The 13,551-nt window shown below is 61.5% G+C and overlaps 4 protein-coding genes across 4 annotated transcripts; 2 read left to right on the top strand and 2 right to left on the bottom strand.

Annotated features, from left to right (window-relative positions):
* Positions 1–1,855: 1,855 nt before the first annotated feature.
* Positions 1,856–3,988, bottom strand: LOC138354403 (golgin subfamily A member 6-like protein 2). The gene has a single exon (XM_069308590.1). It carries the CDS (start codon positions 3,986–3,988, stop codon positions 1,856–1,858), a length of 2,133 nt encoding a protein of 710 aa, XP_069164691.1.
* Positions 3,989–4,556: 568 nt separating this feature from the next.
* Positions 4,557–6,101, bottom strand: LOC138354402 (serine-aspartate repeat-containing protein I-like). Its single transcript, XM_069308589.1, has one exon. The coding sequence runs from the start codon at positions 6,099–6,101 to the stop codon at positions 4,557–4,559; it is 1,545 nt and encodes a 514-aa protein (XP_069164690.1).
* A 2,456-nt stretch (positions 6,102–8,557) lies between these two features.
* On the top strand, positions 8,558–9,394 carry LOC138354401 (uncharacterized). The gene has a single exon (XM_069308588.1). The coding sequence runs from the start codon at positions 8,558–8,560 to the stop codon at positions 9,392–9,394; it is 837 nt and encodes a 278-aa protein (XP_069164689.1).
* Positions 9,391–10,230, top strand: LOC138354400 (uncharacterized). Its single transcript, XM_069308587.1, has one exon. The coding sequence runs from the start codon at positions 9,391–9,393 to the stop codon at positions 10,228–10,230; it is 840 nt and encodes a 279-aa protein (XP_069164688.1).
* The last annotated feature ends 3,321 nt before the right edge of the window (positions 10,231–13,551 follow it).

The raw sequence follows: 13,551 nt of genomic DNA, 5'->3' as shown, positions 1-13,551 counted from the left end.
CAGGTTCCTGAGCCTACTGGGCTCTATCATATCTACACTTGAAACTGTGTATGGAGTCAGCCTCCACCACATCACTTCCTAATGCATTCCATCCGTTAACTACTCTGACACTGAAAAAGTTCTTTCTAACGTCTCTGTGGCTCATGTGGGTACTCAGTCTCCACCTGTGTCCCCTTGTTCGTGTTCCACTTGTTTTAAAGAATTTGTCTTTGTCCACCTTGTTAATTCCACTGAGAATTTTGTAGGTGGTTATCATGTCTCCCCTTACTCTTCTGTTTTCCAGTGATGTGAGGTTCAGCTCCCTTTGCCTTTCCTCGTAGCTCAATCCTCTCAGTTCAGGAACGAGCCTGGTGGCATACCTCTGAATCTTCTCTAACTTTGTCTTGTGTTTAACTAGGTATGGACTCCCGGCTGGAGCTGCATACTCCAGGATTGGTCTGACATAAGTGGTATACAGGGTCCTGAACGATACAATGGGAGGTCAGCGGGAGGTGGAAGCTGACCTCCCATTGTATCAGGTCAGCGGGAGGTGGAGGCTGACCTACCATTGTATCAGGTCAGTGGGAGGTGGAGGCTGACCTACCATTGTATCAGGTCAGCGGGAGGTGGAGGCTGACCTCCCATTGTATCAGGTCAGCGGGAGGTGGAGGCTGACCTCCCATTGTATCAGGTCAGAGGGAGGTGGAGGTTGACCTACCATTGTATCAGGTCAGCGGGAGGTGGAGGTTGGCCTACCATTGTATCAGGTCAGAGGGAGGTGGAGGTTGACCTACCATTGTATCAGGTCAGCGGGAGGTGGAGGTTGACCTACCATTGTATCAGGTCAGAGGGAGGTGGAGGTTGACCTACCATTGTATCAGGTCAGAGGGAGGTGGAGGTTGACCTACCATTGTATCAGGTCAGTGGGAGGTGGAGGTTGACCTACCATTGTATCAGGTCAGAGGGAGGTGGAGGCTGACCTACCATTGTATCAGGTCAGTGGGAGGTGGAGGTTGACCTACCAATTTATCAGGTCAGAGGGAGGTGGAGGCTGACCTACCATTGTATCAGGTCAGAGGGAGGTGGAGGCTGACCTCCCATTGTATCAGGTCAGAGGGAGGTGGAGGCTGAGCTACCATTGTATCAGGTCAGAGGGAGGTGGAGGCTGACCTACCATTGTATCAGGTCAGAGGGAGGTGGAGGCTGACCTACCATTGTATCAGGTCAGAGGGAGGTGGAGGCTGACCTACCATTGTATCAGGTCAGAGGGAGGTGGAGGCTGACCTACCATTGTATCAGGTCAGAGGGAGGTGGAGGCTGACCTACCATTGTATCAGGTCAGAGGGAGGTGGAGGCTGACCTACCATTGTATCAGGTCAGAGGGAGGTGGAGGCTGACCTACCATTGTATCAGGTCAGCGGGAGGTGGAGGTTGACCTACCATTGTATCAGGTCAGCGGGAGGTGGAGGCTGACCTACCATTGTATCAGGTCAGCGGGAGGTGGAGGCTGACCTACCATTGTATCAGGTCAGCGGGAGGTGGAGGCTGACCTACCATTGTATCAGGTCAGCGGGAGGTGGAGGCTGACCTACCATTGTATCAGGTCAGCGGGAGGTGGAGGCTGACCTACCATTGTATCAGGTCAGTGGTCAATCAATACTCTCATTAATGGTTCTACATTTATAATTGACTATATTAAAAAAATCAAACACAGTATTCATTTATACCACAAAAAAATAATAATGGCTTAATTCTCGTCATTATAGTTATACATTATAATTATACATTATGTATACAAAAAACAGCACTGCCAATCACGATACAATAGACCAATTACATAACTCAGCAGTTGAACAAACGCTCGCTTGAGCAACAGTCAACAGCTGGCTCTGTAATCGACTCCCGTGTCTCTGTAACCAGCTCCCTGGCTCTGTAACCGGCTCCCTGGCTCTGTAACCGGTTCCCGTGTCTCTGTAACCGGTTCCCGTGTCTCTGTAACCGGCTCCCTGGCTCTGTAACCGGTTCCCGTGTCTCTGTAACCGGCTCCCGTGTCTCTGTAACCGGCTCCCTGGCTCTGTAACCGGTTCCCGTGTCTCTGTAACCGGCTCCCGTGTCTCTGTAACCGGCTCCCTGGCTCTGTAACCGGCTCCCTGGCTCTGTAACCGGCTCCCTGTCTCTGTAACCGGCTCCCTGGCTCTGTAACAGGCTCCCGTGTCTCTGTAACCGGCTCCCTGTCTCTGTAACCGGCTCCCGTGTCTCTGTAACCGGCTCCCTGTCTCTGTAACTGGCTCCCTGTCTCTGTAACCGGCTCCCTGGCTCTGTAACCGGCTCCCGTGTCTCTGTAACCGGCTCCCGTGTCTCTGTAACCGGCTCCCTGTCTCTGTAACCGGCTCCCTGGCTCTGTAACCGGCTCCCGTGTCTCTGTAACCGGCTCCCTGTCTCTGTAACCGGCTCCCGTGTCTCTGTAACCGGCTCCCTGTCTCTGTAACTGGCTCCCTGTCTCTGTAACCGGCTCCCTGGCTCTGTAACCGGCTCCCGTGTCTCTGTAACCGGCTCCCGTGTCTCTGTAACCGGCTCCCTGGCTCTCTAACCGGCTCCCTGGCTCTGTAACCGGCTCCCTGTCTCTGTAACCGGCTCCCTGGCTCTGTAACAGGCTCCCGTGTCTCTGTAACCGGCTCCCTGGCTCTGTACCCGGCTCCCTGGCTCTGTAACCGGCTCCCTGTCTCTGTAACCGGCTCCCTGTCTCTGTAACCGGCTCCCGTGTCTCTGTAACCGGCTCCCGTGTCTCTGTAACCGGCTCCCGTGTCTCTGTAACCGGCTCCCGTGTCTCTGTAACCGGCTCCCTGGCTCTGTAACCGGCTCCCTGGCTCTGTAACCGGCTCCCGTGTCTCTGTAACCGGCTCCCTGTCTCTGTAACCGGCTCCCTGTCTCTGTAACCGGCTCCCTGGCTCTGTAACCGGCTCCTTGTCTCTGTAACCGGCTCCCGTGTCTCTGTAACCGGCTCCCTGGCTCTGTAACCGGCTCCCTGTCTCTGTAACCGGCTCCCGTGTCTCTGTAACCGGCTTCCTGTCTCTGTAACCGGCTCCCTGTCTCTGTAACCGGCTCCCTGGCTCTGTAACCGGCTCCCTGGCTCTGTAACCGGCTCCCTGGCTCTGTAACCGGCTCCCTGGCTCTGTAACGGCTCCCTGGCTCTGTAACCGGCTCCCGTGTCTCTGTAACCGGCTCCCTGGCTCTGTAACCGGCTCCCTGGCTCTGTAACGGCTCCCTGGCTCTGTAACCGGCTCCCATGTCTCTGTAACCGGCTCTGTAACCGGCTCCCGTGTCTCTGTAACCGGCTCCCTGGCTCTGTAACCGGCTCCCGTGTCTCTGTAACCGGCTCTCTGGCTCTGTAACAGGCTCCCCTGTCTCTGTAACCGGCTCCCTGACTCTGTAACCGGCTCCCGTGTCTCTGTAACCGGCTCCCGTGTCTCTGTAACAGGCTCCCTGGCTCTGTAACCGGCTCCCGTGTATCTGTAACCGGCTTCCTGGCTCTGTAACCGGCTCCCGTGTCTGTAACCGGCTCCCTGGCTCTGTAACCGGCTCCCGTGTCTCTGTAACCGGCTCCCTGGCTCTGTAACTGGCTCCCGTGTCTCTGTAACCGGCTCCCTGGCTCTGTAACCGGCTCCCTGGCTCTATAACCGGCTCCCTGTCTCTGTAACCGGCTCCCGTCTCTCTGTAACCGGCTCCCTGCCTCTGTAACCGGCTCCCTGGCTCTGTAACCGGCTCCCTGGCTCTGTAACCGGCTCCCTGGCTCTGTAACCGGCTCCCTGGCTCTGTAACCGGTTCCCCTGGCTCTGTAACCGGTTCCCCTGTCTCTGTAACCGGCTCCCTGGCTCTGTAACCGGTTCCCCTGTCTCTGTAACCGGCTCCGTGTCTCTGTAACCGGCTCCCTGGCTCTGTAACCGGCTCCCTGGCTCTGTAACCGACTCTGTCTCTGTAACCTGCTCCCTGGCTCTGTAACCGGCTCCATGGCTCTGTAACCGACTCCCCTGTCTCTGTAACCGGCTCCCTGGCTCTGTAACCGACTCCCTGTCTCTGTAACCTGCTCCCTGGCTCTGTAACCGGCTCCCTGGCTCTGTAACCGACTCCCTGGCTCTGTAACCGACTTCCCTGTCTCTGTGACGCAAAGCTCCCGCTCATCCGGAATTCTTTAACAGCTTAGAGAGTTGTCGCTTGGCGTACCATTGGCACTCGTGACGCAACTGTACCGGGACGCAGTAACAACGGTACAGTGACGCAGTAACAACGGTACAGTGACGCAGCAACAACGGTACAGTGACGCAGCAACAACGGTACAGTGACGCAGCAACAACGGTACAGTGACGCAGCAACAACGGTACAGTGACGCAGTAACAACGGTACAGTGACGCAGCAACAACGGTACAGTGACGCAGCAACAACGGTACAGGGACGCAGCAACAACGGTACAGGGACGCAGCAACAACGGTACAGGGACGCAGCAACAAAGATAATGAAGCAACTTGACCTGATCCACCAACGACAACAACGTTGTTAAGACAACACCTCACACTTGAGCGTTACTTAATACTCACCCAAAACAACCCCAGGGTGTCGGCCAGGGTGTCGGCCAGAGTGTCGCCCAGGGTGTCGGTCAGGGTGTCGGCCAGGGTGTCGGTCAGGGTGTCGGCCAGGGTGTCGGCCAGGGTGTCAGCCAGGGTGTCGGCCAGGGTGTCGCCCAGGGTGTCGGTCAGGGTGTCGGCCAGGGTGTCGGCCAGGGTGTCGGCCAGGGTGTCGGTCAGGGTGTCGGCCAGGGTGTCGCCCAGGGTGTCGGCCAGGGTGTCGGTCAGGGTGTCGGCCAGGGTGTCGCCCAGGGTGTCGGCCAGGGTGTCGCCCAGGATGTCAGCCAGGGTGTCGCCCAGGGTGTCGGCCAGGGTGTCGGCCAGGGTGTCGCTCAGGGTGTCGGCCAGGGTGTCGCCCAGGGTGTCGGCTGGGGTGTCGCCCAGGGTGTCGCCCAGGATGTCAGCCAGGGTGTCGCCCAGGGTGTCGGCCAGGGTGTCGGCCAGGGTGTCGCTCAGGGTGTCGGCCAGGGTGTCGGCCAGGGTGTCGCCCAGGGTGTCAGTCAGGGTGTCGCCCAGGGTGTCGGTCAGGGTGTCGCCCAGGGTGTCGGCCAGGGTGTCGGTCAGGGTGTCGCCCAGGGTGTCAGTCAGGGTGTCGCCCAGGGTGTCGGCCAGGGTGTTGGCCCAGGTGTCGCCCAGGGTGTCGCCCAGAGTGTCGGTCAGGGTGTCGCCCAGGGTGTCGGCCACGGTGTCGGTCAGGGTGTCGGCCAGGGTGTCGCCCAGTGTGTCGGCCACGGTGTCGGCCAGGGTGTCGGCCAGGGTGTTGCTCAGGGTGTCGCCCAGGGTGTCGCCCAGGATGTCGGCCAGGGTGTCGCCCAGGGTGTCGCCCAGGATGTCGGCCAGGGTGTCGGCCAGGATGTCGGCCAGGGTGTCGCCCAGGGTGTCGGTCAGGGTGTCGGCCAGGGTGTCGCCCAGGATGTCAGCCTGGGTGTCGCCCAGGATGTCGGCCAGGGTGTCTCGCAGAGTGTCGGCCAGGGTGTCGCCCAGGGTGTCGGCCATGATGTCGCCCAGGATGTCGGCCAGGGTGTCGCCCAGGATGTCGGCCAGGGTTAAGGCCAGGGTGTCGCCCAGGGTGTCGGCTAGGGTGTCGCCCAGGGTGTCGGCCAGGGTGTCGCCCAGGGTGTTGGCAGGGTGTCGCCCAGGATGTCGGCCAGGGTGTCGGCCCAGGGTGTCGGCCAGGGTGTCGCCCAGGATGTCGGCCAGGGTGTCGGCCAGGATGTCGGCCAGGGTGTCGCCCAGGGTGTCGCCCAGGGGTGTCGCCCATTGTGTCGCCCAGGGTGTCGGCCAAGGTGTCGCCCAGGATGTCGGCCAGGGTGGCGGCCCAGGGTGTCGGCCAGGGTGTCGCCCAGTGTGTCGGCCAGGGAGTCGGCCAGGGTGTCGCCCAGGGTGTCGGCCAGGGTGTGTCACCCTGGGTGTCTTGCCAGGGTGTGTCACCCTGGGTGTCACCCTGGGTGTCGGCCAGGGTGTGTCACCCAAGGTGTCACCCTGGCTGGTGGAATATTGCATAAATAAACACAATGAAATGCTCTGCAATTAATTATGCAACTTTGAAAGCGAACTTTGACCTCTTGCCTGGACTTGCAGGCCAAAAATGCCATCAACTTGGGACAATTTGCATTCATCGTCCATCCTATGAATTTTTGTAAAGAAAACTATGAATACATTATGACATTGTCTCTGTCTCCGACTTGGGGCGAGGCAGGGGCGTATAGCGTTATTGTCGGGGTGGTGAAGGGGTCCCTGTGATCCCTGGTACCTGTACCGTCCCTTGGTACCTGTACGTACCGGCCCCTGGTACTTGTAGCGTCCCCCTGCTACCTGTACCGGCCCCTGATACCTGTACCCTCCCCTGGTACCTGAACCGGCCCCTGGTACCTGTACCGGCACTTGGTACCTGTACCGCCCCTTGGTACCTGTACCCTCCCCTGGTACCTGTACCCTCCCCTGGTACCTGTACCCTCCCCTGGTACCTGTACTTTCCCCTGGTACCTGTACCCTCCCCTGGTACCAGGGGCGGTACCTGGGAGCGGTACCAGGGGGACGGTACAAGGGGGCGGTACCAGGGGACGGTACTAGGGGGTGGTACCAGGGGGACGGTACCAGGGGGACGGTACCAGTGGACGGTACCAGGGGGACAGTACCAGGGGACGGTACCAGGGGACGGTACAAGGGGGTGGTACTAGGGGTTATCTTGAGATGGTTATCTTGAGATGATTTCGGGGCTTTAGTGTCCCCGCGGCCCGGTCCTCGACAAGGCCTCCACCCCCAGGAAGCAGCCTGTGACAGCTGACTAACTCCCAGGTACCTATTTACTGCTAGGTAACAGGGGCATTCAGGGTGAAAGAAACTTTGCCCATTTGTTTCTGCCTCGTGCGGGAATCGAACCCGCGCCACAGAATTATGAGTCCTGCGCGCTATCCACCAGGCTACGAGGCCCCTGGGGGACGGTACCAGGGGAACGGTACAACGAGGTGGTACTAGGGGGACGGTACCAGGGGGACAGTACCAGGGGATGGTACCAGGGGGCCTGTACCAGGGCGGACGGTACCAGGGGGACGGTACCAGGGAGGACGGTACAAGGGAGACGGTACCAGGGGGGACGGTACCAGGGGACGGTACCAGGGGGACGGTACCAGGGGATGGTACAAAGGGGGATGGTACCAGGGGGACGGTACCTGGGGACGGTACCTGGGGACGGTACCAGGGGGACGGTACCTGGGGACGGTACCTGGGGACGGTACCAGGGGGACGGTACCAGGGGGACGGTACCAGGGAGATGGTACCAGGGGCCTGTACCAGGGGACGGTACCTGGGGACGGTACCTGGGGACGGTACCAGGGGACGGTACCTGGGGACGGTACCAGGGGGACGGTACCAGGGGACGGTACCTGGGGACGGTACCAGGGGACGGTACCTGGGGACGGTACCTGGGGACGGTACCTGGGGACGGTACCAGGGGACGGTACCTGGGGACGGTACCAGGGGACGGTACCTGGGGACGGTACCAGGGGGACGGTACCAGGGGCCTGTACCAGGGGACGGTACCAGGGGGACGGTACCAGGGGGTGGTACCTGGGGACGGTACCAGGGGGCCTGTAACAGGGGGACGGTACCTGGGACCTGTACCAGGGGACGGTACTAGGGGGACGGTACCAGGGGGTGGTACCTGGGGACGGTACCAGGGGACGGTACCAAGGGGACGGTACCAGGGGGACGGTACTAGGGGGACGGTACCAGGGGGACGGTACTAGGGGGACGGTACCAGGGGACGGTACCAGGGGACGGTACCTGGGGACGGTACCTGGGGACGGTACCAGGGGGACGATACCAGGGGACGGTACCAGGGGCCTGTACCAGGGGACGGTACCAGGGGACGGTACCAGGGGGACGGTACCAGGGGGACGCTCGCGACCACAGGAGGTGTCAAGGATTCTACCTCTAAACTTACTCTTCTGGCCACAAAGGGGAATCTGTTTACCAGTTTCAGGGAGCTGTTGTGCCCACTAGATTTGGTTTAAGGGTTGGAAATGGGGAGTGGACAGAGGAGTGGCGGGGTGGTGATGGGGTGAGGGTGGGGTTAGAGGGGGAAGGGGGTGGGGTGAAGAGGTGCATGAGGTGAGGGGTTACAGAAACAACACATTAGGTCTGCTAGATGATACAATAACTCCGAGATGAAATAAAGAGTCGAAAAATCCCACAAGAGACTAAACGAGAGAGAGAGACCGACCGACCGACCGACCAACGGTACCGACGGACCGACCGACTGACCCAAGAGGCCTGAAGGTGAGGGCCCCCACCATAGTGTAGTAGCCAGCAACACCAGGATCAGGGGGCGCGCCTCCCCCACTACTCTGGTATTCGTAATATCAAACTTTTCATGCCGGAAATTGATGAAGTTTAGTGTTGATAAGTTTGTGTTTCACCCCCCCACCCCGCCCCCCCCCTTCCGGAGTGTTTACCATATGTGTCACAGCGGGCACCCCACCACGACCTCCACCCCACCACGACCTCCACCCCACCACGACCTCCACCCCACCACGACCTCCACCCCACCACGACCTCCACCCCACCACGACCTCCACCCCACCACGACCTCCACCCCACCACGACCTCCACCCCACCACGACCTCCACCCTCACCACGACCTCCACCCTCACCACGACCTCCACCCCACCACGACCTCCACCCCACCACGACCTCCACCCCACCACGACCTCCACCCCACCACGACCTCCACCCCACCACGACCTCCACCCCACCACGACCTCCACCCTCACCACGACCTCCACCCTCACCACGACCTCCACCCCACCACGACCTCCACCCCGCCACGACCTCCACCCCGCCACGACCTCCACCCCGCCACGACCTCCACCCCGCCACGACCTCCACCCTACCACGACCTCCACCCCACCACGACCTCCACCCTCACCACGACCTCCACCCTCACCACGACCTCCACCCTCACCACGACCTCCACCCCACCACGACCTCCACCCCACCACGACCTCCACCCCACCACGACCTCCACCCTCACCACGACCTCCACCACACCACGACCTCCACCCCACCACGACCACCACCCCACCACGACCTCCACCCCGCCACGACCTCCACCCCGCCACGACCTCCACCCCACCACGACCACCACCCCACCACGTCCTCCACCCCACCACGACCCCCACCCCACCACGACCTCCACCCCACCACGACCCCCACCCCCACCACGACCTCCACCCCACCACGACCTCCACCCCACCACGACCTCCACCCCTACCACGACCTCCACCCCACCATGACCTCCACCCCACCACCACCTCTACCCCACCACCACCTCCACTCCACTACGACCCGCACCCCTACCACGACCTCCACCCCACCACGACCTCCACCCCACCACGACCTCCACCCCACCACGACCTCCACCCCACCACGACCTCCACCCCCACCACGACCTCCACGCCACCACGACCTACACCCCACCACGACCTACATTCCACCACGACCTCCACCCCCACCACGACCTCCACCCCCACCAAGACCTCCACCCACACCACGACCTCCACCCCCACCACGACCTCCACCCCACCACGACCTCCACCCCACCACGACCCGCACCCCTACCACGACCTCCACCCCACCACGACCTCCACCCCACCACGACCTCCACTCCACCACGACCTCCACCCCACCACGACCTCCACCCCCACCCCACCACGACCTCCACCCCGGCACGACCTCCACCCCCACCACGACCTCCACCCCCACCAAGACCTCCACCCCCACCACGACCTCCACCCCCACCACGACCTCCACCCCCACCACGACCTCCACCCCACCACGACCTCCACCCCACCACGACCTCCACCCGACCACGACCTCCACCCCCACCACGACCTCCACCCCCACCAAGACCTCCACCCCCACCACGACCTCTACCCCCACCAAGACCTCCACCCCCACCACGACCTCCACCCCCACCACGACCTCCACCCCCACCACGACCTCCATGCCACCACGACCTACACCCTACCACGACCTACACCCCACCACGACCTCCACCCCCACCACGACCTCCACCCCCCCACCACGACCTCCACCCCACCACGACCTCCAACATCAACTCTCCAGTTGATGCCAGACAATACAAGCTCCCCCAACATACATTCTCCACCTTCAACTTTCCCCTCCTCAAAACACACCCCATCCTTAATACCCCCTCTCACCCCCCCTACCCCCCCCCCCTACACCCCATCCTTAATACCCCCTCTCACCCCCCCTACCCCCCCCCCACAACTCTAAGCGTGCTAATAGGCTTGGAGAGTCATTCCATCACGTAGTTTTTCCTCAGCGGCAACACATCTCAACTTAATTATATTACACTTCCTGGAGCCGCCTCGAGTATTATCATCAGTATTGTTAATATATCATCTTTATTATCATCATTATTATTATTAGTTCAGTAGTGATAACGTCTTCTCACACACATTAATAAAAAACACTCACTTGTGTAAATGTTAACTTTATGTAAGGAATTTACACCAAGACTTTCACACTCTGCTGAGTGCTTCGTTAAAGTCTGAGTGCGTGGTGAGGACCAGACTTATATCTCAACGGCTAATGAGATGCTTATTACACGTTGTGATGAAAGTCTCCTTGTTCCACACACTCGGAGATATGCATATACCTATATATGTATAGGTATATACCCCGCAGACCTATACATATACCTATATATGTATAGGCATATACCCCGCAGACCTATACATATACCTATATATGTATAGGTATATACCCCGCAGACCTATACATATACCTATATATGTATAGGTATATACCCCGCAGACCTATACATATTTCCTATATACATATGTGTGGCTTTTTATGCTATTATAATAATAATAATTTTGATTATTATTAAAGCAGCGTGTAACAGAGTTACTCTAGGGTTAGTAGAGTAACCCTAGAGGTTACTCTATAGGTTACTATAGAGTCAGGATGAGGGAATTGAACCTCTTCGACCTCTTGACCTGTGGGGGAGGGAGGACCTTCACCCTCATACACCTGTGTACTCATACGTCTGTATACCCACGTGTATACACAGACCTCAAGCCTTCTCCTTCCAGTACCATGACTCCCCTTCCTCTGGCTAATATAGCACCTTCATGCCCTCATTCTTCCCCTCCCATATCTCCTCCTCTTCCGCCACACCCAGCAGCTGGTGAGGGTGTGGCGCTGAGGGGGTGGCGCTGAGGGTGTGGCGCTGAGGGTGTGGGGCTGAGGGTGTGGCACTGAGGGTGTGGCGCTGAGGGTGTGGCGCTGAGGGTGTGGCGCAGAGGGTGTGGCGCTGAGGGTGTGGCGCTGAGGGGGGTGGCGCTGAGGGGGGTGGCGCTGAGGGTGTGGCGCTGAGGGTGTGGCGCTGAGGGTGTGGCGCTGAGGGTGTGGCGCTGAGGGGGGTGGCGCTGAGGGGGGTGGCGCTGAGGGGGGTGGCGCTGAGGGTGTGGCGCTGAGGGTGTGGCGCTGAGGGTGTGTGGCGCTGAGGGTGTGGCGCTGAGGGTGTGTGGCGCTGAGGGTGTGGCGCTGAGGGTGTGGCTATGAGGGGGTGGCGCTGAGGGTGTGGCGCTGAGGGTGTGGCTATGAGGGGGTGGCGCTGAGGGTGTGGCGCTGAGGGTGTGGCGCTGAGGGTGTGGCGCTGAGGGGGTGGCGCTGAGGGGGTGGCTATGAGGGTGTGGCGCTGAGGGTGTGGCGCTGAGGGTGTGGCGCTGAGGGGGGTGGCGCTGAGGGTGTGGCGCTGAGGGTGTGGCGCTGAGGGTGTGTGGCGCTGAGGGTGTGGCGCTGAGGGTGTGTGGCGCTGAGGGTGTGGCGCTGAGTGTGTGGCGCTGAGGGTGTGGCTATGAGGGGGTGGCGCTGAGGGTGTGGCGCTGAGGGTGTGGCTATGAGGGGGTGGCGCAGAGGGTGTGGCGCTGAGGGTGTGGCGCTGAGGGTGTGGCGCTGAGGGTGTGGCGCTGAGGGGGTGGCGCTGAGGGGGTGGCTATGAGGGTGTGGCACTGAGGGTGTGGCACTGAGGGTGTGGCGCTGAGGGTGTGGCTATAAGGGGGTGGCGCTGAGGGTGTGGCGCTGAGGGTGTGGCGCTGAGGGTGTGGCTATGAGGGGGTGGCACTGAGGGGGTGGCGCTGAGGGGGTGGCGCTGAGGGTGTGGCGCTGAGGTTGTGGCACTGAGGGTGTGGCGCTGAGGGTGTGGCTATGAGGGGGTGGCGCTGAGGGTGTGGCTCTGAGGGGGTGGCGCTGAGGGTGTGGCGCTGAAGGGGTGGCGCTGAAGGGGTGGCGCTGAGGGTGTGGCGCTGAGGGGGTGGCACTGAGGGGGTGGCGCTGAGGGTGTGGCGCTGAGGGGGTGGCGCTGAGGGTGTGGCTATGAGGGTGTGGCACTGAGGGTGGTGGCGCTGAGGGTGTGGCTATGAGGGGGTGGCGCTGAGGGTGTGGCGCTGAGGGGGTGGCGCTGAGGGTGTGGCGCTGAGGGGGTGGCACTGAGGGGGTGCCGCTGAGGGTGTGGCGTTGAGGGGGTGGCGCTGAGGGTGTGGCTATGAGGGTGGGGCACTGAGGGTGGTGGCGCTGAGGGGGTGGCGCTGAGGGTGTGGCGCTGAGGGGGTGGCGCTGAGGGTGTGGCTATGAGAGTGTGGCACTGAGGGGGGTGGCACTGAGGGGTGGCGATGAGGGGGTGGCGCTGAGGGGGTGGCGCTGAGGGTGGGGCGCTGAGGGTGTGGCACTGAGGGGGGTGGCGCTGAGGGGTGGCGCTGAGGGTGGGGCGCTGAGGGTGTGGCGCTGAGGGGGTGGCGATGAGGGTGTGACGCTGAGGGTGTGGCACTGAGGGGGTGGCGCTGAGGGGTGGCGCTGAGGGTGGGGCGCTGAGGGTGTGGCGCTGAGGGGGTGGCGCTGAGGGGGTGGCGCTGAGGGTGAGGCACTGAGTGGCGCTGAGGGGTGGCACTGAGGGGGGTGGCGCTGAGGGGTGGCGCTGAGGGTGGGGCGCTGAGGGAGTGGCGCTGAGGGGGGTGGCGCTGAGGGTGTGGCACTGAGGGGGGTGGCGCTGAGGGTGGGGCGCTGAGGGTGTGGCGCTGAGGGGTGACGCTGAGGGTGTGGCACTGAGGGGGGTGACACTGAGGGGTGGCGCTGAGGGTGTGGCGCTGAGGGGGTAGCGTTGAGGGTATGGCGCTGAGGGGGTGGCGCTGAGGGGGTGGCACTGAGGGGTGGCGCTGAGGGTGTGGCGCTGAGGGTGTGGCGCTGAGGGTGTGGCACTGAGGGGTGGCGCTGAGGGTGTGGCGCTGAGGGTGTGGCGCTGAGGGGGTGGCACTGAGGGGGGTGGCACTGAGAGTGTGGCGCTGAGGGGGTGGCGCTGAGGGGTGGCGCTGAGGGGGTGGCACTGAGGGGGTGGCACTGAGGGGTGGCGCTAAGGGTGTGGCGC

Source organism: Procambarus clarkii, chromosome 62 (assembly GCF_040958095.1).
Source record: "Procambarus clarkii isolate CNS0578487 chromosome 62, FALCON_Pclarkii_2.0, whole genome shotgun sequence".
In the NCBI taxonomy this organism is placed as follows: Eukaryota; Metazoa; Arthropoda; class Malacostraca; order Decapoda; family Cambaridae; genus Procambarus; species Procambarus clarkii.
This window is presented reverse-complemented; position numbering and strand designations above follow the sequence as displayed.